This window comes from Grus americana, chromosome 3 (assembly GCF_028858705.1).
Source record: "Grus americana isolate bGruAme1 chromosome 3, bGruAme1.mat, whole genome shotgun sequence".
Taxonomy (NCBI): Eukaryota; Metazoa; Chordata; class Aves; order Gruiformes; family Gruidae; genus Grus; species Grus americana.
In genome coordinates this window covers 114,751,084-114,775,064 of record NC_072854.1, presented here as the reverse complement: position 1 = coordinate 114,775,064, position 23,981 = coordinate 114,751,084, and the positions used below count along the sequence as shown (strand labels likewise).

The 23,981-nt window shown below is 38.3% G+C and overlaps 1 protein-coding gene across 22 annotated transcripts in view; it reads right to left on the bottom strand.

Annotated features, from left to right (window-relative positions):
* The window catches only part of EHBP1 (EH domain binding protein 1), a 229,641-nt gene that overhangs the window by 129,441 nt on the left and 76,219 nt on the right, over positions 1–23,981 (bottom strand). For 16 of the 22 annotated variants that reach the window (XM_054821276.1, XM_054821277.1, XM_054821278.1 and 13 more), the window contains 4 exons: positions 10,747–10,928; positions 7,493–7,632; positions 1,374–1,478; positions 536–658 (listed from right to left, as the gene is read on the bottom strand). In XM_054821276.1, coding sequence (XP_054677251.1) covers positions 536–658; positions 1,374–1,478; positions 7,493–7,632; positions 10,747–10,928 — 550 coding nt within the window. Of the gene's footprint in view, positions 1–535; positions 659–1,373; positions 1,479–7,492; positions 7,633–10,012; positions 10,086–10,746; positions 10,929–23,981 lie in introns of those variants that run through there. The other 6 variants (XM_054821286.1, XM_054821291.1, XM_054821292.1 and 3 more) reach the window with 2 other exon arrangements.

Below are 23,981 nucleotides of genomic sequence, written 5' to 3'. Positions count from 1 at the left end.
CACTCAAACAGAACAAGAATGGGCACGTTGGTCTGGAAAGGGGATTAATGCCTACCACGTGGTGCGAGGCACAATGCCAGAAGTCTTAACTGAGGAAGCCATAAAAGCAAAAAAAAGAGGAATGAAAGAGATACAATTAAATTATAATAATGATTAGTGCTAACCAAGAACAGCTGTGATTCAGATGAAGTTCTGATATAAACCAGCATCCATGTGGAACAGAGGCACTTGACAGTATGTGTTGGTCATTTATACCACATGAGGTGAGTACTAGCAACATACCAGATAGGTCTAAAAGTCTCTGGTTCAACTCTTACCTGGTAGCCCCCAGTGGCAACTGCACATAAGGATGTGACTCAAAGGATAAATTCATTTTCCAGTGGCAAATGGATCACTGCTATTGCTACCTAAGGACTCTATGCAATAATTGTATTTAATCAAAATAACATTTTTCATTTGTAGCCCTACCAAAAAATAATCATGTTTCATTAAGCACTTGCAATTAGAGATTAATTATGCAAAACAAATCTATTACCTTCTACATCAGGGTCTCCAAATGGATTTAATTCTGCTGTGTCAGGATCACCAAAAGGGTTCGTACTAGAGTCGGCCAGGTCTTGCTCCTCTTCATCCAGAAAATTAAGCTTATTGATAAGCTCTACAAACAAGTTGGAATATTGTTTTAATATAGATACAAACTGTTCATCTAACATATTTCCAACTCAAAAAACCCCACTATCAACAGTCCCTCGGAACACTGCACCAGGGTATGGCACAAACTGTACAACTAAGCAAATACACTTCAGTAAGTACACCAACAAAGGAGAAAAAAAGTGAAATGAATGAAACTTCTATTCGCTGATCAGAACATTATGTAACAGAAACGACTACTAAGAAAGCCTTCTATTATCTTAATTAAATAACTGTTGCAGAACATCTAACAAGCTAAATACAGCAATTTCTTTTTGATTGTTCACGTACATGTTAACTATCAGCAGGGAATTTTAATTTTTGGATGCAACATGCATGTAAAATCAGAGAGGGGACATTTTGTCATGTTAGAGAGGTCAAGTATTACTGCCTGCCCAAATAATGTTTTAGGCTTGGGGTCTGGTGGTTTTGGGTGGGATTTTTTTTGCAATTTTTTTTTTTCTTTCTTTGTCATTATCAGATGACAACAGAGCTGAAGAGGAGATAGACTCTTTCTATATCATGTTGTTTCCTGTTGGATGCACTACAAATTACTGAGAGTCATGCCGGGTGGAAGCACAGAGATAAAACTGACAGCTAAATACAAGCAGGAGTCAAAAGGTAACGGGTCACAGTAAATACAGACAATCAGAAACAGAAAGAAAGGAGGAAAGCTCATAGACCTTCAGAGGAACTGGCTGATTTAGCTGAAGGCATATTTGCTCGCTTTATGCAGTCATCTTGATCTTCATCTAAGCTGCTCAGAGCATTCAACTGGTTTACAATTTCTGTAAATAGAAGCCAGTCAAGACAAACGTAAGGCAAGGGCATTTAATGAAACAGAAATGGAACGAACACTGTTACTAGAAAGAGAGTGAACGAGAGAGAGGGTGAAAGAGAAGACAGATTTAATTAAAAGAATACATTTAGAATGAGTCCTTGCAATGATATACCTACAGCAGAGCACCTGTGTAGGCGCTTCAGTGATAATTTAACAAGAAATCCAGTTAACAGACATAAACAAAACCTTGCTGGATTCCTGGTGTCAGCAACAGTAATTAGTTTTATGAGGATGAGTATGCACATCAGTTCAAAACTTAAACGTACTAGAGATAAAGACTTTTCCTGCTTGTGAAGAAAAACTGAATTTTAAGCCATTGTCAATCAACAGAAAACAGCCTCAAAACAATTTACCTCCTTCCCAAACCCTTAAGGCTACAGAAAACTAATACATACACATGCATTGTTTATATTTTATTCATTTAACATTTACAATCAGTCACCATTAAATTCTGACCTATGACAAGTTGAAGTTATCTAATAGTTCTGAAAGATATGATCAGTATTGTGCTATCAGAATGCATACTGAACGCACATATTGGTTGAATTTGCCATTGTAATGCTATGCAAGTAACACCTTACTGTTTGGTAAAATCCTGTTTCACCTTCTATCCATAGTGGAGAGCTGTGAATTGCCATGAACTAATAATTTTTAAAATTTATTAATGTTTAATTCTAGCCAAGACATTGATGCCTACATAATTCTAGAAGGAAAGAAAGAAACAAAAACCAACTAGGACTTAGTGGCTTCTGGCCCAAGGGGAAAAATTCCTCTCTGATTCCCCCCTAAAGCAGTTCCATCCACAGCATCTGACAAATGCAGTTTCTGTAGTAATGGGGATTGAGCCTGGGGCATCTCTGAAAGACCTCAAGCATGGGTTTCTGTGGAGAGGGGACAGCCTTCTTCATCCTTCCAGCTGATAGGCAGGAGAAACCTGCACAGGAGAGATGATCCCACTTGCGGAGTATCACTGCCCCTCTGACAGGTTTTTTCACCTCCCATCTTTTCCCAAGGAAATAAATGGATGATGTCTTCTGGTGTCACCAGTGAAGTTAAAGCTATGTAGATGCCTTTACCGGACACTTCTCATGCCAATCATTCTTGGATTTCCTTTAAACTTCAATTTCTGGTGTACACAAGAACCTACTTCTTTGTAACGCTTTTAGTTCACTGCTGTTTTGAACTTGAGTTTTTCTCATACGGCTTTTGTTTGGGAAAGCAAACATTTGTCACTGACACTCACACAGTAAACTTTGTTCTATGAACTAGTTACAAGGAGCGAAATATCAGACTGAGGTGAAAATTGAGTAGTATTGTGACTGTCCCAACTCATGTTGGTGCCCACAGCCACCCAGAGCTTCCTTGCAGGGAGGACTCATGCTTTTCCACAGGGCAACACCTTCACCAGTTGACACACTGACACAACTTTATTTCATGCCTTCACAAGCAGCATAAAGAACCTGAAGCCAAAAGCAGAGTCCAGAACCTGAAAATATTTCAATTATACAGTTAAAAGCGTCTTTTCCAAATTTAAACTACTTTGCAAAGATATGCCAATCTGCAAATTACCAAGTGAAATGATCTATTCTGCCAATATCTAGTGGACATAATGATAATGACAAAGCCACAGCAGATTTCCTCTTAACTGCACCTCCTAACTGTTCCTGACCTTAAAGCAAAAATCTACATAGATGGCATCACATTTATATCTATCTACACAAGAGTTAATTTCAGCATCCTCACTTCCTTATTTTTACCTCCAACAAACAAGACTATTGTCCTAAAAAAACCCACCAAAACTGCCCCAAAACTCTTAACTTTCTCAGTATAAAACCATATATACACCTTAGAGATCTGAACAATATAATACTATCTTCTGGGAATTTTTAAGACTCAAGATACACAATGGAAGATACCTCACTGTACTCAAATAAAACAGAGTTGACCTTATAAAACACCAGTACAAACAAATTACTAGTTTAAAACAGGCTGAGATGCTGACATGATTTACAATTTATTATGCCAGCATGTGAAAAAAAAAACCCAAAACAATTACAATTCAGTTTTTATTGTCAGAAAATAACAAATTAAGTTCAGAGCTTTTAAAAGAGGGAATTCTTTGATGTGGTCTGAATCACCTCATCCCATCTGCCAACCTAAACACTCGTATGCACTACAATGTTTCTCATTACAATATTAAATGTTTTATGTCATATTTTTGGAGTGTGGAAATGGTAGGTTGGAGATTTATGTCCTATATTATCTTTCATAAATCTCATTATCTACATACATTAGCTTGTTCTACAAGTATGTCATATAAATCACTCGTGGGGTTTGTTTTTTTTTTTTTTATTCTTCTCTCTCGCTCTTTTTTTTAGGCAGCTTGGTGCTACTGACAAAAAAGACTGAATACATCAGAAGTTTACACGAGAGGTATGGTTTTGCAAATGGCAAGAAAGGTTTACATATTGCTCTCCAGAAGCCTGCTCTTGAAATACACTGCAATTCAGACTCCTGCAATAGGTAGCACATAGGCACATTGCTGAGTCCATGTGGCGCCCCAGGACAGTCACCATACCCCTTTGCAGATGGAGCAGGAAGCAACTATTAACTTCAGCATGAGGCTCTAAGTATCAATTAAAACATTAAGAGAAGCAGTGTATTTATTAGTTTGTGAGTTATGAGCCACATTTCTTCAAGTATGTTGGGATGCCTTGCCTTCAACTGAAGGCTAACAACAGGATAATTCTGGGAGGTTTAAATTCATCTATATTTATAGTGTAGAAACAACATAGTTGAGTGTATTTCATGGCTACAAACATTTTCAACTTCACATAGAACAGTTAGGTGGAGATACAGCTTTTACACATGAAAAATTTAAACAAGAAATATTGGGAAGGAAAGGAAAAAGTCTGAGATGGACAGAGATTTTTTTAAATTAAAGTAGTGCTTTGAATGGAAAAACATCTTTCAGTCTGATCTGAAGGTCAGTTGTATGTCAACAGCTCCCATGTTGGCCACACCAAATTCCACAGTGCTTTTGAGGTAGGTCAGTATTGCGCCACTTATTTCATAGCTGAAATATCTGTTTAGAGGCACAGTTACCCAAAGTTAGGCAACATATCAAGGAAGAGAAGCACCATTTCCTAACTCACCTGCACCACCTGCTTCATTCAGCAGGTCTCCCTTTTCTCCTAGCAGTGGATATATTTGTTCATCTATAAAACTGCAACTTTGGGTCAAATACAAAAATTAACTTTCGTACACTGCAAAAAGGACCAGTGTCTGTGATAAAGATTTGCAGCACCTCTTGCAGCTGTGGCTTGAGAATGACAACATTTTGGTCAGTGAGTCATCCAACATTTCTGTGAGAAGACCTTGAGTCAAAAGCAGGATAATAATCCCTTTTGCTTTACTACTTGCACTTTACTTTTTCAAAGCTTGCTTACAAACATTACCTATGTAATACTCCCATCTTTCCCGTGAAGTAGTTATAGCCAGTATCCCCATTTTACAGTTGGTAAAACCGGCACACCGAGGCAAAGTGATTTGCCGCAGGGCACTCTGAGTCAGTGACAGCATTTCAGCTCGCTCAGCTGCCAACACCCTAACATGGCAACAGATGAGAAAATGTTGGGAGCAGCAAGCTTTCAAAAGGGTTATGTAATTTCCTCAATTAACTTTATGGGATTCTGTGAACACAATTATTTTTGAAAGAAATTTTAGAAATAGTACTTCACTAATTCAGTTTTATTTCATTTCCTTCTTTCCATACTTCTTCCAATTTTTCTACAATAATTCCTACCTCTTTCTCCCTTGGTTCCTCAGCTCTTCTTGTGTTTTATTAGTTTTTCCCATTCATTATATTTATTACAGGAGTCACTCCAAATGCCAATGAAATCAATCTTGAACACATGTTGAAATAGATCCTTTACAGTTTATTTATTAATGTTTACTTACTACCCTATGTTTTATGTTCTCCCTTGTGCTTGGGAAACTACGTGCACTCATTCTCCTTCAACATCTCTCTCATCCCTCTCCTTGTCTAACGTGGGAAAAGTTAGCCAGCCTAATGAAGCAACTCAGCTGTTGTAGCCAACACCAGAAGAAGTCGTCCAAGGCCAACCTTTCCCCACCTCAGGTTCCCTTAATGATGCATCTACAAAAACCCAACACAACCCTCCCATCTTGTATCATTAGAAAACAGTATCAGGACAGGCTGAACAATGAGCAGATATAGTGTAGTTCAGAAGTATTTATCACTTCTGCCTTTCAAATACGTATTGTAATGTTTGCTTAGAACAGATAATTTTGGCCTTTACAACAACAGATGGAAAAGCTGAAATGTCTCTAAAACAACTCAAGCTAGGACCTTGTGTTGCACATCAGACAGCTCACCCTTCCCCATCTATATCCAGGGATGTTCACTACATAGCCAAAGGCTAGTGGACAGGCTAATTTACATCAGCTTTTTACTTGCTCAGGAATTGTGTGTTGGCTTGTTTACATGCTGAATGCTGCAAAATCAATAAAGTTGAGGAGCAAGATTTGCTGCTTTTCACCTACTGTCCTTCTGCACGTGGGTTTTCTGTAGCAGTCCTCAGTGGAGTATCTGGGCATATCTTAATAAAACACTTCTGTACAATACTTTATATAGACTTTAGGTAGCCTCTCCTTATGTGCCTTCTCTCCTCCGTGATTATTGGATGGCCTGATAAACATGTCCGGTTTTGTTTGGTGTTCTGACCCACTCCTGAATTATTCTGGTTACACTGGGAAAGGAGAAGACGACCTTGCAGTATGATTTCAGTGTGACCAGACTGGTATATCTCTGCTCCCTGATCAAGAATATATTATCTCTGTCTCAAATATTTCATTCTGGACTTTCCAATCTGCTCTGTGCCAGACACATACAGCATAAGTAGAGATCTGGTCAGGGTACAAAATGTTTAATTCAATATGTAAAGCACGGAGAAAATATTTGCATCCTTTCACAATACTAAATATAACTAAGTAATAACTGCTTCAGGTCGAACCTTTCGATTGCAACAAAAGCTCAAAAAGAAGCAATGGAAGGAATGTTTTGTAACACTGAACCGACGTTCCTCTGGATTTTCAAGAACAGATTTGACAATTCACTTCTGCTTGGGGTGCTCTTTCCCACCTTAAAGAAAGATCCCTTTATTTCAACAGACATTTTTAAAAAGCATTGACAGGCATGAAGGCTGGCACCAGAAGTTAATTTGTCTTTTCCCAATTCTTTTGCACTAAAAGTTCCTACAGAACTCATCTGGAGCAGTACTACATAATTATCTCTACCTACAATTTAACATCATCACATCCTGATCTGACTTGCATCGATTAGTTCGGCTATCCTGGACACACTAAGCATTTTCATCAGCAAGCAATTTAAATGTGGTTATACTATCTCACTTCAAACAACCTTACTACCAAACTACGTTAAAGTCCTTTAACAGTCTCCTGATTTCATTTCCATGAGACACCCCCAACCAAAAGGCAGAAGTACGCTGCCTGGAATTACCATGTTATTGAGCAGAACCTCAGCACCTACCCACAGCACAACTCATTTCGCAGTTATTCTCACAAACCGTCTTCGTAATTTCACTTCAGCTCATCCTCTTGCCTTCTTGCTCACTGACTCTTTCCTTCCGTCTTTTTAGTCCTCTGTTCACACTGGTTCTTTGCTTCCCTAAAATGCTACCTAGTGTATTCTCTCCTAAGAACAGGAGACACACACACAAATCAATGCTCTTAAATTCACAAATATTAAACTTTGAAGAGGGATCCATCCATAACTCAATAATCAAACTATCCTAAATTTTGTTCTGGTTTGGAGTGTTAAAAATTAAATGGAAATAGAGCATAAGGATAAAATCCATGGAACACACCTGACAATAAGCAAAGGGAACTATCTTTTACCATCCCTGTGGCAAAACCAACCTGTAATTTTTGCAGCCTTTTCCTCTTGATTCACTCTGTTTTCTTCATCTTCTTCATTATCTTCCTCAAAATCATCTAGATTTCCAATATCAGCTTGTTTCATACTCATCAAACTAGCCAGGCTTTGCATGTCTTCATCCCTAAGTAAAAAATTTCAAACCAGGCATTAAAATCAAGTCTGTTAATACCACATCTGATACTACCACATTATTAAAAATCCTTTAAATATTTTTATGCTTTCTTTTCTTCAGGAAGGTCTCTGATCTCACATCTGATCTTGCATATAGTGAAAGAACAAAATGAATACACTCATGTATGTTAATTTCTGAAGGAAAAGTTCTCTATTAACTAAATTCTAAACTGTAAAAACAGTCCTGCAGTACATTAAGAGTCAATTTAATGACTGCTTCTCAAAATTTTAAACCAGTCCAGAAATGCTAGTAAACACTTATGTAGTCTCCTTTGGTTGAAGTGAAAATGCTTGATCAGACCTACAGTCCATATGCTGCACATGACACCTATCACTACATTAATCCAGAACTCCTGACACTGTTACAGAAATTAAAAACCCTTTTCTAAATATCTGAATTCATTAACAAGATAAAAACCATTACATATCAGTGGCCAATTTCAATTCTTATTTGACTATACCGCATATATATATATACACACACGTATCTTTCACATAACTATACCTTTCATATCAAATATATGTTTGATTAAAAGATGATAGCAGGCAAAGATTCAGAGAAATGGATGTGCTATGTTTGCTTCATAAAAAAGCGAAGACTTTTTAAATACATGATGTCATTCTTGAAGCAACAGCAATCTTTTCTCTTCTCTTTTAAAACCATTTTAATAGGTTTATTGGGATTAATCACATGTGTTTTAGCTCCATACAATAAAGCAGACTGAGGATTGCCTGGCTAGAGCACCTCTGCTGAAAACAGTCTGGGGATCTCGGTGGAAAGCAAGCTCAAGGCATCATGTCTTGGCATCTAAAGAAGGCAAACAGCATCCTGAGACGCATTAAAACAGGACCACAAGAAGTAAACCAAGGAAAGTCTTGGCCACCATTTACTTGGAGTTCATCGGACAGCATCTAAGGTACTTTGTCCAGTGTTGTGTCCCACAGTACAGGAAAAGGTGTTGATAAACTGGAGCAAGGTCCGCAGAGGACCGTTGAGATGGTTGGGGGTGGGAGCATTTGCCCTATGAAGAGAGGCTGAGGGAAATGGACTTGCTGAGCCTGAAGAAGAGATGGCTTCGGGAGAACCTAGCAGCAGACTGCCAGCACCTATGAGGACATTGCTGAGAACAGTGGTGCAAGGCAGGAGAATGACAGACAGTGAACAAAGACTGAAACCAGAGAGGTTCTGATCTGATGCGAAAGAAAACTTGACACAGTCATCAACAAGAGGTGGGAAGGGCTGCCCAGAGAGGCCTCCATTCTTGGGGGTTTTCAAGCCCTCATGGGATAAAGCCCCAAGCAAACTGGTCCAATTACACACCTGATTGCTTTAAGCAGGAGGCTGGACTGGCTACCTCTGCGGGTCCCTTCCAACCTGAATTATTCCATCTTCTTTGTACTTGATCATGATAAAACCAGATGCACAGATTTCGTGCCTAACAATACCAAAAACAACTATAGAAATTATTTTAAAGGTACCACTTATAGGAATAAAAGAATGACACACTAATCAGGCCTCAAATCTGCACAGAAACACAGAGACACTTAAAATATGGGATTAAACTCAGTGACTTAATATGTTGTTAAAATCAAAGTTGTTTGGGGCAATCATTTGCTATTCGGTGCATTCCAAGTAATCAGCACTACAGAATCAGCAGTTACAGAGGACAACTAAGTACTTCTATAATATAAAAAAGTATTAATAAATATAAAATAAGTAACTATCAAGAAGTCAGAAAGACCTTTCTGTTCATGCAAAATTCTCAAGGTTTCATCTTCCTGTTTTGATAACCAATAGGTTAAATCAACTCTTTAAGCACAGGGGAGAAAACGTAGCACCCTGTAGCAGCATTGATAGGCAGGCTCTTCAATACACCAAAGACAAAAAGTTGGGAGTAGTTAACACTCAGATCTTGTGCATCACTTGTTCATGTAAAGTTTAGACATATAAAGGTCTCCAAAGTACTGTTTATTTTTACTGTCCTTTTTGTATAGATACATTATAATATTTCATTCTGCATTTCAGAAATCAGATGATTTTTGGTACTGCACAGCAACAGGCTGCAGTATTTTCTTTATGAAGTCCATAAAATTGAAAGTGAATCTCACTTTATGGAACTACTACTGTTTGTAAGAGATGTAAATAAATCCTTGGCATATCTACCTTTTCTGGCATGTTCATGTACGTCACACCTAATTTCTCTTTTATTTTGACTAGTAGGACAGTCTCTATTTACACATACTGGAAAGCAATGCTTTCATGAACAGCAGCAAAGAAATTTTTTAAAAAGACGTAAAAGAACCATTAAAGCAGCAGTTTCCTCATCTACCTCTTCATTCTGCCATTCTCATGTTCCATATTCTAGAGACAGAAAGGAAAAGCAAAACAGGATGGGTGACAAACGATCCATTCTCCACCCACGTGAAGTTTTTGACATCTGACATCTTGAATCTGATAGAAATTGCAGGAGAGGTTATAGGCTCTGCAAAAGTAATCTGTATCCTCCAAAGGCTGCTAAAATATGGGACAGAACCAGGTGAGTGAGTAGGGGGAGTGGTAATCAGTGTCCAAGCAAACTCTTTTCACAGGATGTTCTTGTGACCAACCCAAAAATCTTACTTCTGCCTCCACCCTCTCTCAGCTTGCAACTGGCTTTGTCCTTCTTTCATTTTGTGAATTAGAAACAGGTGGAATAGAAATACGTTCTCCTTCCCACATTTCCCTGGCAGTCTGCTAAGGGCATTGTTGGATGAACACACACATGCACACAAACGTACACTCCTGCTGATTGCAAACCTACAGATATTTTTAAGCTGCTGTGATTTAAAATGTCTGTAATGGTAGAGGACAAGCCGTTTGTCTCTGAAGAACACAAGACTAAAAATCAGAGAAAGAAATGACTTTTACTCAGCTAAGAAACTAAGTACGGCAGGAATGATAGGTATGCTGAAGGATACTTTCAAATTCTGCCGTTCTATACAGAAAGAGCTCTGTATCCAAAGAATTCTTTGAAAAGCAACACAAAGCAGGCTATTTGGTTTAAGAAAAAAACCAACAACTTACGTGGCTTTTCCTTCCCTCAGGAAAATACAAGATAAAGAGAACTGTAGTGTGGCAGATACCACTTTCTTAGACAAAGGCTTGAATTTTAACTTGACATCTGTCTGGGTAGGCATGGGGCTTGCATATTGCTTCATGTTGATGCTGCTGGTGGCAAGCGCTTTTCTGCGTCCAGAAGGAGATTCCTGAAAGCAAAGGAAAACCAAAACTAATGTAAAAGCTGCCATTACACTAAAACCTGCATGTACCTGAAACAAAAAAAAAATACACTTATTAAATCTGAATCATTCTTTTTTCAAGTACACAATCAGCAGGCATTGCTATGATCCTTTCTAGAGACAGAAACCCATTTCTTAAGTTAGGTCAGCCACTAATGGTGGATCTCTGAACACTTGCTTCGTGCAATGCGGGGCAGGGGAGGGGAAGTTATTCATTGTGATTACTGGTCTTCCATATGAGATCCTAGGTCTTTAAGGGCTTGAGCTTGTAGTAGCATCCACAGCACACATCCATTTAAGCAAGCAAGAATATATCTCCATTCCTTCTGACAGCAAACTGAACTAGTTTTGTCCAAACTTGGACAGTCCTGGACTAGGACTTCCAACCTATGGAAGACATGGGTTTCAATTATGCATGTATTTCTTTATGTAATGGTATGAGGCTATCAAGTTAATATTTTGAACCGCTGTTGTGTTCAATACTCAAATATAATGCCTGAGTATTTTTCAAAGCAATGGTACTTCTCAGGAGTGTTGTATACGTACTATCAAGAGTGACAGGTTTCTGAAATTTAGGTTGACAATGCTTCCAAAAATATTGATAAAAATTTTGCAACAAAAGAAAAAAAAAAAAGATGAAAGATAAAAGTCTAAGCTGTATTTCAAAAGCCTAAGTTGTATTTCAAGATAAAGGTGTTGTTCACAGTTTAAGAATTCAGACAATCTCAAATGCATCTAAGAATCTACTCTCTAGTTCCATCTAATATCAGCATCAGCAGCAAATGAACAATTATACATAATAAAGTTCCAGTAACAAAAATAAAACAAAAAAGCCCTGCTGCTAACTCTCTTGAAAAGTAAGACTACACAACTACTCACAATAAGACTACATTTTACTGCAGTTGATAATTTGTGTTGAGTAAAGAATACTAATTCAATCAAAATATTCAAGCATCCTTTTTCAAAGTACTTGACATTTCTGCCCAGTAGAATAAGTCACAATGTAATATGTCATCCCCAAAGAATACCTTGTTTAAAAAACTAGCCTTATCTGTCAGATTATGCACAGCAATATTATACAGAACTATTAGTGCATGTAGATACCTTATGAATGAATTTCAAAAATGCATCAAACACTTGAGAAGGATTTAGGCCCTCTCAGAAGAAATACTTAAGAATATGCAAATACTCTCAACTGAATCAAGTTGAACAGATGTGACTATCACAAACAATACGAGTGCTCTTTCCCCGGGCGCGGCTGTCAATCAAAGAGCGAGATTAAGGTCCAAGGTTCTGACAATGTGTAAAATGGAAAGTATGATCAGGGAGTTTCAATTATTACACAGATATGAACAACAATAATCTGTTATTGTACCATACCTTTAGAATAACTAAACATTACTACTCATACTGAACATAAGATTTACTGTGGCGCCTGTTCAGAAAGCAACGTGAGAGACACAGCACTTCTTTTTTGTGTGTTCTCCAGGTAAATGTACATAAGCAGTTTGCATCTTAATAGCAACTTGTTTCATAAAGCTACATTTCCAATATTCATACCATGGTGCAAAAATAGTGGTCAAGGTGAATAGAAAGAAAGTTTGCTTAAACCTCTTCTAGTTATTTTTTTAAGTATCTCTAGAGAAAACTGGCATATATTATGTGGTGTGCAAGTATTTATGCAACTTGGCATGGTCAAAAATACTTGCCAATGCTAGTGGCTTTTCTGCCACACAGAACAGGAGCAACTAGAAATTAAAAAGTAACTCAGAGCCACATGTAGATGACAAGGGGCAACGGGTACAAATTGCACCAGAGGGTTTCATCTCAATGTAACACAGACATGTTTTACAGCAAGAACAATCAGTCACTGGAACAACCTCCCAGGGATGTGGTAGAGTTCCCGTCGCAGAAGGTTTTCAAGAGGTGACTGGACAGGGTGCTAGATAATCTCATCTAGGCTCCCTTTCCCATGAAAAATTGGGCCAGATGATCTTTCCAGGTCCCTTCCAACATGAGCTGTTCTACAGTTGTATGATTCTAACTTAAATATGCCCTCACCTGCAGTCAGGACAAAGGAAAACATTCCACTGGCAGGCTATAATGACTAGGAACATTTGTCACACTTCAGACTTGACCGTTCTTTGAATCAGTTGGGATGAGCTTATGCTTGCAGACAAAAACCTTAGGTGGTTTTAAAATCTGTATTACAGTATCACAGTTATTCTTATTGAAATTCTAGTTAGAAATGTAACTCAAATGCATGGAAAGACTCTTCATTTGTTCATTATTCTCAAACTATACAATTAGGTTTTCCTTTTTAAAAAAAAAGTGTTTGTATTTTTTTCCTTTTTAAAGAAGATGCGTGTCTGTTGTCACGTTCTCACTCCCCTTCATCAATCAAAACACCCAAAAAAAGATCAAGCATACTTACACCCAGCAAGAAACAGATCTTAGATGGAACAAATCATAAGCGCAGGTACTCACTTGCAGCCTTCCAGATGATTCACTGATCAGCCACACCATACCTGTATTCTGATGTACACTTCTCAGTTTGACTATGAAAATCACTTACCGGCAGCTGTAAACATCTCTAATTTAACAAAGACCTAGATGATTTCCTTGTGTAGCTACCAGTGCCTTCTCAGTGCTGGCTCACCTGTTACATACACCCTATGCTACGAGAGCACACAGACCTCCTACAAAGTCCCCGGAGAGGTATCGTACAGAACACAAATATGCTTCAGTGACTCCAAAAAACAGAAGGTGTATTTGGGGGCAGAGCTACTTTCTCTTGTTCCAATCACACCATCTTAGCTGATAACTTGGATGCATGTTGTCTTTATCAAGGTGATTTTACTAAAAACATCAAAGCAAACAAGCCAACTCAAAGACCAGTTCAATGGTAAATCTGAAGTGAAGAGAAAGAACAGCATCTAAAAGCTGGGCACGGACATCAAGGCAGGAGAATTTTGGAATGATGTGGAATTACATTTTCACTTAATATTTATTTATTGTATAAATTATAATCTTGTCATTTGCAGCTTCAGATTATCTTGATCAGAGAGTGAATAAGAGACCTGAAACAGGAAGAGGTAAACTTATCCCAGTGAAGACGATCATCAGCAATTCCTTGTGAAATCTGCTGGGGTTTGCTGGTGTAGAGGAGGAGGGAGACAAGAGAGCAGGCGGCTGTGTGCCACTACAAAGGGGAGAAGCCAGCCACATGCAATAAGATTCTCTAGTACTAAATACCCTGAGATGCTATGAAGAATAAGACATACTCGGCAATCAAGTTCAGTCTTCCTGAGAAAGGAATTAATTTCATAATCTTTTTGTGGGCCAAAGACAGAAGTTGACTTTTCAGGTTCCAATCACCTATAAAAATCCAAATTTGTAAATTTATCATATTAAGAAAAAAACAAACAAACCACAAACTCCAAAACCCAAAAATAGGCAGTCCCTGATCTTTCAAGTTTTATTATCCTTAACATGCGAGTTAAAGTACATCCTCCTACTCTCCCAGAAAATTAAGCGTCTTAGAAATGTTGCGATGTTTTCTCCTCCTAAGCTTTATAGGCTTGGCCTTACATGGTTTTAGCTATATAAGTAGAGTTGGGGAAACTTCTTTTTTGCCCCTGAAAAGGATATTCTCAAGGTGCTTAGGTCCATGACTGATTTCACAATGGATTACGTTTTCTGCTCTGACACACAACCAACTTTTAAAAAGTTGTCTTTAAATGTCAGAACATGCTAAAAAGCACTTCCTACAAAGGTTGTAAGATTTTCTTAAAAAAAACCTACATGCTTCATATAATACAATCTGAGTTACCCTAGAATCACAGAGAAATTTTCTTGCAGAAGAATAAATAATTCTTAAATCGGTAGACACAAGAGAAATACCTATGGGTGGGATATACAGGAACAGCTCAGCAGTAGGCTGGAATGACTTATTTCAAACAGAAACCCACTTTGGTAAGATACTAAATAAATAACATCCATTTAATAGTAGAAGTCTGATGTGGTGTTACTTGTGTCTCGTATGAGCACATGGAGTTTTGTGGAAGGTAAAGCAGGAATCCCAATGCAAATATTTTAATTGCTCAACTTTCCTGATTTTGACTGTATAATCAAAGTTTAAAATGTGTAAGACTCAATTATGCCTCCAGGTATTTTACATACATGTGACTGCCAGAGTTGCCACATCATGTTTTGTGAAAGGGTGCATGAAAAAGTCAATTTTGAAATCACCAGAAGGAAACAATCCATGTGATAAAGAGAAGTGACACTCTACAATGCTTAACTATCAAGATGGAGCTCATTCTGTAAGAAAATAGTAATTTGGAAACCCTTTACTTTTTAAGAAAGGCAATGTATTATGCAAATAAAATCAACTGTGTTATTTGAATATCACAGAAAGATAGAAGATAACCTACAATACTGGCAAAATACAAAGACCTCTAGGTTATCTTCCAACTCCAACATAGTACTGTGTTTGAGAGTGGGCACTGTTGGGTTCAGAAGATCATATGTGGAATACTGGTTGATTTTTTTTTTTGGTGTTGTTTCATGTTTGTCACTATAGTTCTAGCAAGAGAAGCACCATACCAGAAAAAAAGGAATTCTTCTAGAAATCACCCATAAATGATTAAAAAAAGAACTAGTTGGTATGTTAGCAGAAACTACTGAAGCCTATCTTCTTGCATAACATAATAATGGCTGTGCTGTGTCGACCAAGGGCTCTGAGAAACCTGTGTATTTTTTACAAAGTATATTGTTTACATAGTGATCATTATAATTTACCTGAAGAGTAAAAACCACACATAAACATATAGCAATACTACTCCAGAATACTCTCCTCCGTTGGGGAATTTCTGCTTTTGTATTCTACACTTGTATGCCTTTCTCTCACAAGCAGCTCAGTGCCCCTTGACAGTGTCCTCCTCCTTACTGCCCTTAGTCCCTGAAATGCCTCCAGCGTACACGGTATTTTGGGTGAAATAACCCTATCTGTGCACTACACTAAGCTTCCCCAGTTCACAGCTGGGGAAGCAGCAGGATGTGGTGTGTGGCTTGGCTCTGCACTATGCTGACTGGGTGGTTGATACTTGGGTATCCTGGTACTTCAGAAAAAAAAAAAAAAAGAGAGCTCAAAGCTAGTAAAACAAAAATTAATATAGAAAATAGAAAGACTTCCTAACACCCTGGAGTACCTTGATTTATGAATTCAGACAAAGAAATCTGTAGACCAAGCAATACTATGTAAATCAATAGAAGTTGCGTTCCTTTTTAGTACAGAAAAATACTAGTAATAATGAATGCAGGTAGTTCCCAATTTCTAAGCACACTGTATGTATTTGTACAGACTTTAAAAACATTGTCCTCTCAGATACCAGCAGAGGTGCAATCCACTGGTGCCATTACTGATGTAGCCGTTTCAAACCAACTTCTGGCCTTTCAGGTGGCATCAGGACACATGGTTTAGGAGCTAGCAGGGATATGTGAATGCAACATGTAAGTCAACTGGAACCTACTCCAAAGAGAGATAAAATCAAGTCAATCAGAAGCCACATAGCTGCGAGTAGCGCAGGGCTGGTCTGGGATGAGCTCTCACTCTATGGGAGCACCTTGCACTCAGCTCTGCCAAAGTGAGAAGACCTTTATGTACAAAGATATACATAGCAAACAGGGATTTAAATAGCTATGGATGGGCTTTCAAGGAGCAGTCCCCAACACTATCCCTCTACAGCATTAAAAGTTACTTCCACAAGCCCTCAAACTACCATCATATTACAAATTTTGGGGGTGGAGAAGGGAAAATTTACACTGGACAAACTGCAGTCAGCTCAAATGAAGCCAATGAAGCTGCATTTACTGTCACAGCTACAGGACCAGACTCATTTATCACACAATTTTCTGTCTTTTCAATAATGCAATCATGCATCATTCTCCTCCACAACATTCATGACTCTGAGCTGTGTCAGACATCCCAAAAGTTGCTATATAGTAAGTGCCACCCTTACATAAAGGTCTGCCCAGATCTGCGTAAAGGATCCACATAGCTTGATCTCTTTCTACAAGAAGGATAACGTGAAGCAATGCTATGAGCCACTAGCCTTTTTCTAGGAATCACCCCATCTTTCCCTACTAAAGCAGACCTTTCACAGCAAACAGGACTAAAACACTCTGACAAAGGAACTAAGACCAGATAATCTGTGCCACACATGTAAACCAAACAGCCTATTTTTACTCGGAAGATGATGATCACAGATGGCAGACAGTCACATCACACTATTAAACAGTGCCCAACTCTCTTCTGAATGAAGCAAGTCAAAAAATTAACACCTCCATATGAAACGTCTGAACTCAGACATTTAATTTAAAGAAGACCCAAATAATGCAATAATGCAAATTTCATGCAGCCTTTTTTCCTTAAAAATGTATTTTTAATGACCTTGTGTCCTGTAATTACCAACTGTCTGGTAAGTCTTCTTCAAGGTTAATGTAAGAAGTGCAAATAAAAACCAGCTTTGTATTTTCTGTTGAACTGGCTTCACACTTCTAGAATTACACAGAATCAAAACCTTGACCAGGTTTTGTTCATGGAGTGTATTCCTCTGGGTTGTTTGGGCTGGGGAAAGAGTCCCTCCACAGAAAACAGCAGAATGTATTTTACCTCTCCACACCCGAACTCGGCTTGCCTATACAGACATTTGACCCCTGCTGCACTGCAGTCTTTAATCCCCGAGACTCAAGTGCCCTCCTTTAAATACACACATATTGAGAAAACACAGTAAAATATTTCCGTTCAGCAGAAATTAGAGAAAAAGAATACTGTACTTCTTACTTATTTAGATACTAAATGGTTCCTCTTGAATAGAAATATATTAAGTAAGGCGTAAGTACTCTACAAACATTATCCAAAAGACGTGTTTCCTAATGGGATATTGTTATTTTGTTAAATGAAACAATGAGTTTTGACTATCTTTCTCCCAGAAAAGGAAGTCAGGCAGTGTAATATTTTTAGACACTGCCTTTTCACATTTTATAAAAGCAAATGCTAAAAAGTCCACAAAGATATGCAGATTTTAAAGAGGAGCATTCTGCTGCACACTTGGGCATAAAATAATTAGAAAAAGCAATTTTTCTAGCTGTAAAAACCCTTTGAGAGGAACAAGTTTTGAGGATTTTGCTTCCCTTTTGCTTCAGAATGGAATGGAGAACGTTTTGAAGGGAAGTTGTCCTCCAGCACAAACCCCATTGCCCCTACAGCCACCAGACACGGCAGGAGAGGAAATGGGAAAGTTCTCCCTCTCCCGATGCTGGATGCCAGCCCTGCCGGCTGAGTTGCAAGCGCCATCTTGCTTAGATGAAAAAGATCACTGCTTCACCGGCAGAGCAAAATGGATCACTACAGAATTTAATTTGTGAGAGTATAGAGCAATTAAATGCTAAAATAGACAAGCTACAGGGAGCGCTCTCAACTGGAGAGAGTAAATTAGAAACTATGTCAGTTAAAGTAATTTAGACAGTCAGATGGGAGATTTGGAGGACCGAATGCAGGCAGTACGATCTGTGCTGAAAACTTGTTTAAAAGCAAATAATGGCTCAAGTATCCAGAACATTATTAAGAATTATGATGCATTTGAATGGTGAATTTAATGTTTAAAAAATTCTGCACATACCAGAAAAGTCTGAGCCCTAAACATGGGGACTGGGAAGGAAATAAAAAATAGGTAAGTGTTGAAACAGCTACACTTGATTATATAAATATCTATTTGTGATGCTCACAAAGTGACCCTTGTCAGGATTAGAGCCCTTGTGTCAAATTATTTATCATATTGGTAATACCTTAGGTTTAGGCTAAAAGGCTACTTCAAAAACACCATCATGATGGGTTTTATAGCATATATAGATTGATGAATCATTATATTGGAAGCACAACACACCATTTCTTACTTAGTGCCAGTAGAGATAATATTTTCAGTAAGCAAAGAGAAAATACAATATGCTACTACAGCTACTGTTATCTTATGATCTGCTTTTAGGATAGCCCCATGTGATTTCACTAGTGCCCTGAGAGACTGAGGTATGTAGTGAATGGTCCTTTCTGACCAAAAGTCTTACCTGTGGGCGTGCTCAAGTAACCTGCTGTGGGCAACAACAGACAATTCATCTTCACAGACTAACCCTTTGCCTTCACAGACTCTGGAAATCTCCAAAGATTAACATCGGATAGGAATTTTAGAAAATTAAATGTTACCTAATAAATAGAGGTAATTCATCTACACTACGCAAACTACCACCAAGAAAATTTGGAGATCCTGTTTTGGTAACAAAAAGACCATTAAGCTTCTTAGACAACTACCAGACAGATGGCAAAAAACATGCACAACCAAAGTTTTAGTTGAGCAATTTATCAATAGACCACACATATGAGACAGATGCCCACTTCTAAAGTGGGCAATAGACAAAAGTTTACAGGTGAGCTGGACAATTTTAATAAGCTGAACCCTGAAATACAACCCTTTGCAAAGGATGTGGAGGACCGCTTTGCAAGTCCATTTAAAGAGTCTTCCTTGCTTTCTACTTTGGACTATTTAGTAAAACAGGAATGCTTCCTGAGCACTCTCCCATAGAAGGATGCAATGAGATTGATAACTGATGCTGAAAAGCATTTGCTCTAGTATTTGTAGTCTTCTTCCTCCCTGCTCTCTCAGATCGCTTCATCTAGAAGTGCTGTACAAGCTTCTCTTTTTCCATTAATGAGAGGTTTAAATTTACTGTTAGATGCCTTCGATCACTTGCTAAACTCAGTCTGTTCTCACGCTCTACGCAAGATTTACTGTAGCTTTGCAAAGTACATAAATATACTGTTGCTTGCGTATGCAGAGACACAGCTTGTGTTGTACTGCTCAGGAGCCCTGGAATACTTGACCATCCCGTACCACTTAGCAGCGACAAAAAAAAAGGATTTAAAAAAATCATGCCTTTTCCTGCAATGCCTAGATCTCAATGTGCTGAGCTCACTAATGCCCTAATATTGTCTGGTATTCTGCTTCCCTTTCCATTTGCTCTCTCCTGCTAGGATCGTTGCATGGCAGGAATTGTCTGTTCCCTTCCTGAGCCCAAATGCTATAGCAGCCAGTTACTGACCATCTCCCCTGTGCCTGCTAAGGTACATGCTGCAGCTATGTCCAAGTCTGAATTTATTACTACATAAATCACTAGTAAGCAGAAGCCATTGAGATGAAATAATTTTTAGATAGCTAAGACTATAAATATAAGTCCTACTGCAACTGCTGCACAGAATTTTAATTTTGCCGTGGGACACAGGACACAAGCTCACGGAGGCTCAGCCTAAGTTGGCAGAGAAACTTGTTATTACCAACTCAGTGTTTAAATCCTCAAACCTTTGCTCTTAAAGGAGCAGATTTAAAGAAGTTTGGGCTTGAGCTGCTGCTGCTATGTGGCAGGTGAGGAAAGGCACTGCACACAGGGCTGGCAGTTTGGCAGAAAATAACAGTCCTTTATTTTCTGTGAGCTGTGTGCCGCTGAGCTAGATCCTTCACAGTGTGCTGTTCACCTCTGAGAGCAACTCTCACCCTCTGCTTCGGCTGGGGCACTTCCAAATTGTATTCCTCCTGGTTTGGTTTATTTTTCTCCCTACTTTTGAGGGGTTCATTGTATAACTGCAGTATTTCTGTAGAGGTAGCTTCAATACAAAGTAGAAATACAGATAATTTACCTAATGCTAGAAGGGAAGAAACAGCAGATGATAAAGTTGGTTCCTAAATTTTTAGCTGAAACTGGAGTAAGAAAAACCTATTACGTGAGACCTCCTTCCTCCAGGGGGAGGACAGTGGAGCTGACCTGATAACCCATGACTATTTACTGCTCAGCAGCTCATAACTCCCCATTTTTCCATGTATTGACTAAAGGCACTCACAGATTGTTTTCTGGGTTTTGTTCTTAAATAATAGGCAATATCTGTTATAAAACCTAGATTTAAGCTCACCTACCAGTGCCTAGCAAGAAGTCTCCATTTTTATGATTCACTCTATCGCTCACCTGCTCTATGCAGAGGTATCCCATGAACGGTGCTACTGAACCTTCAAACACGTACACGAGAGATGTCTAGTTAGTGTCCCCTGACAGAAGACAGTCTTTACTGGAAAAATAAATGGGGTTTTTTGGGTTTTTTTGGTTTTTTTTTTCAAAAGAGACTAAACTAGTTAGCTATTTATTGTTGTTTTCAGATGTGAAAAACCCTTCTGTTGCTTACAGCTTCTTTTCACTTTCCATTCTAAGCTCTAAGTTTGCTTACTCTTTCTTGGTGTCACTTCAAGACAAAGACCCAGAATCTTTGACATTAAAAAGGTGGGTTTGAAATAATACCTCAAGCCCAGCAGTGAATGTTGAACGTGAGTCAATATAATATTAAGAACAGTCACTGAAAGGTCTATAGCTCTGTACATCAGGCCATGCCTACCTACAAGCCTTCTCCTGAGGAAACAAATGCCATGCAGGAAGACACATATGATACAGACCCCAGAATTAACTCCGGATTATTTAGACTTGCAAACATAAACACATTATTCAGCTCCTTTGTAATCTCCAACAAGGAAGAAAGTTCGAGGTAACACTCATTAAAGAAGAAACAAGTTCAAAAGATTAACTGCTCCAGCAACCTTATATTTTTTCATTCACCTTTCCAGAAAATATTATATTTTAAGATGGCATATAACATTGTCTAGATTTAATTGTCTAGCATAAATAAAATCTGTTAAATTGAGTTTTGTAAAATACCAGTGTGTCAGCAAACAGTTGTTACTAGCTGAGGATAACTTCCATAGAGTGAATGCACAATATTAAATGACATAAAATTTGCAAGGCTGATGACACAGAAAAGCTTTTAAGTGTCAAGCGAAGATATTATCACTCTTATATTATTTCTGTACTGAAAGTTGAACCGTAACTTGAAAAGCACAGAATGAATGGATGTACAGTCTGTAATGCCTGATGGCTACGTGCTAAACAGTGATGCTCACATAGCGACCATTCTCCTTGTCAGAACCAGAGTCCTTGGGTCAAGTTACCATATTGGTAATATCTTAGGTTTAGACTAACAGGCCACTTCAAAAAAACCAGCATGATGTTATTCAAAGTGAACATCTCAGTTACATTGGTGGTCCAATAGTACCTCCATTATTAAATTCATGATTGTGCTTTTTTTATTCTCTTCCCTCTTGCTCACAACTTCACTTTAAGCATGTGCCAAAACCACCAAAATGCGTAACACCAAGAGGATATAACACAGTTGGAAAAGTCCTACAAACTACAGAAAAGTTATTGGACCTGCTGGTGCTCTTCCCTCTGTCTCTCTCCTTCCCTCTCACTGCCCTTCCCTGCTACCACCCTGGAGGACACGTTGCAAGACCACCATAACTCCTACAGCTCTGTGGCCATGATACCAATCCCAAAATACACTCTGAAAGAGTTGGCTCTTCAAGAAAGTGTCTTCATGCAAGCATATAGCTCTCTTACCCATACCACTTTATGACTATTCCTTTTATCCAAACCTGCAGCTCACCATCAGGGACAAAAAAACTCAGTGAGTCAATTTTAAAATGCAAATCTACTTCAGGCTGTTACCTAAGAGCAGTGTGGTTTGCAAGCGATGGTTCCTGCGTGCAGCACTCCCCTCCACAGAGCAAAGGAAGTAAGAGAAAAATTAAAATTATTTGAATCAATGGACTTGGCCAACGCCGTAACGCTGATGTGCGATTTGAATATGACATATGTGGGAAAGAGCAGGGTGCAAAGGGTAGGTATAGAACTAGGGTAAAAGGAAGGTAGCTGAAAATTAAGATCTGTGTGAAGCTAGAATAGGGGCATGCTCATGCATGTACGACATCTCAGCTGTCACACCCTATGCACACACAAAAGTGAGAATAGTGTATGGTGCAGTTATGTTTGGGTTTTTTTTATAAACAACATAATCTACATTTTAACAGCACGGACAAACGTAAAGCATTCCAGAATGCAGCTCTGCAATAAACACGAACCTCAACTTTTTAAAAGCCTGTCCGTCTCTCCAAATTTATTTCAATCAGGGAAATGGCTAAATGGATTTCTTCTAACTTTACACTTAAAGTAAAAATCACCTCAAGGCTGACAAGTATAAAAAAATTCAGTCCGATGGGTGATTTTATTTTTTTTTAAAGCTGCAATAGCCTGAAAACAGGGGCTTGTAATGAAGCTGCCCCATCAAGCATAACCACACTGTCACTAGAGCAACACAATCATATTGCCTGTGCAAAGAAGCAATGCATTTAACATTTTCTTCACTGTGTATTATCTATTAGCCGAGTTTGTCACAGAGATATGTGGCAGTTCCCTGCAATACTTATGAATATATGGCAAGGCATACAGGAACCCATTCATGTCTGCTTCAGCACAGGTTTGTCATCTTATATTTTGGAAAACAACTTAAAAAAATCCTCCCTTCTCTTATCTTAGGTTTCAGTTAAATGCTGTTACTATCAAAAAATAGAAGTCATCCCAGGCAAACATCTCAGATCTCCCCATTGCTATTCACTATTACTAATGCACATTACATGTTCAGTTCTCCCTTGCTGCTTCTATGAAAAAAGCTCTTGTCAAAAACAGATTTCATTTTTTCTGTGTATGCACAAATTAGTTACGGATGATTAACAAAGCATTCATTCTTTTATTTGCTTTGGCTGAGACTTGATCTGTGTTACATTCATGTGAGGGAAGCACTTCATTTTATGTTGATTAAATATGAAACACTGTACTGTTGATAAAAAGAGTTGTGTTCAGGGCTGCATATTATACTGACAAAAGATGCGTGTTCTTGGGCTAACATTTTCTTAAACAAGTTTTTCCAGATTTTTAATTGCAAAAAACTTGATACACCATTTTTCTTTCCTTCTCACCAAGTACTGGGCAGTAAGAGCTTTATGTCCCAAAGCAATCTGCTGCAGTCTTAAAGAG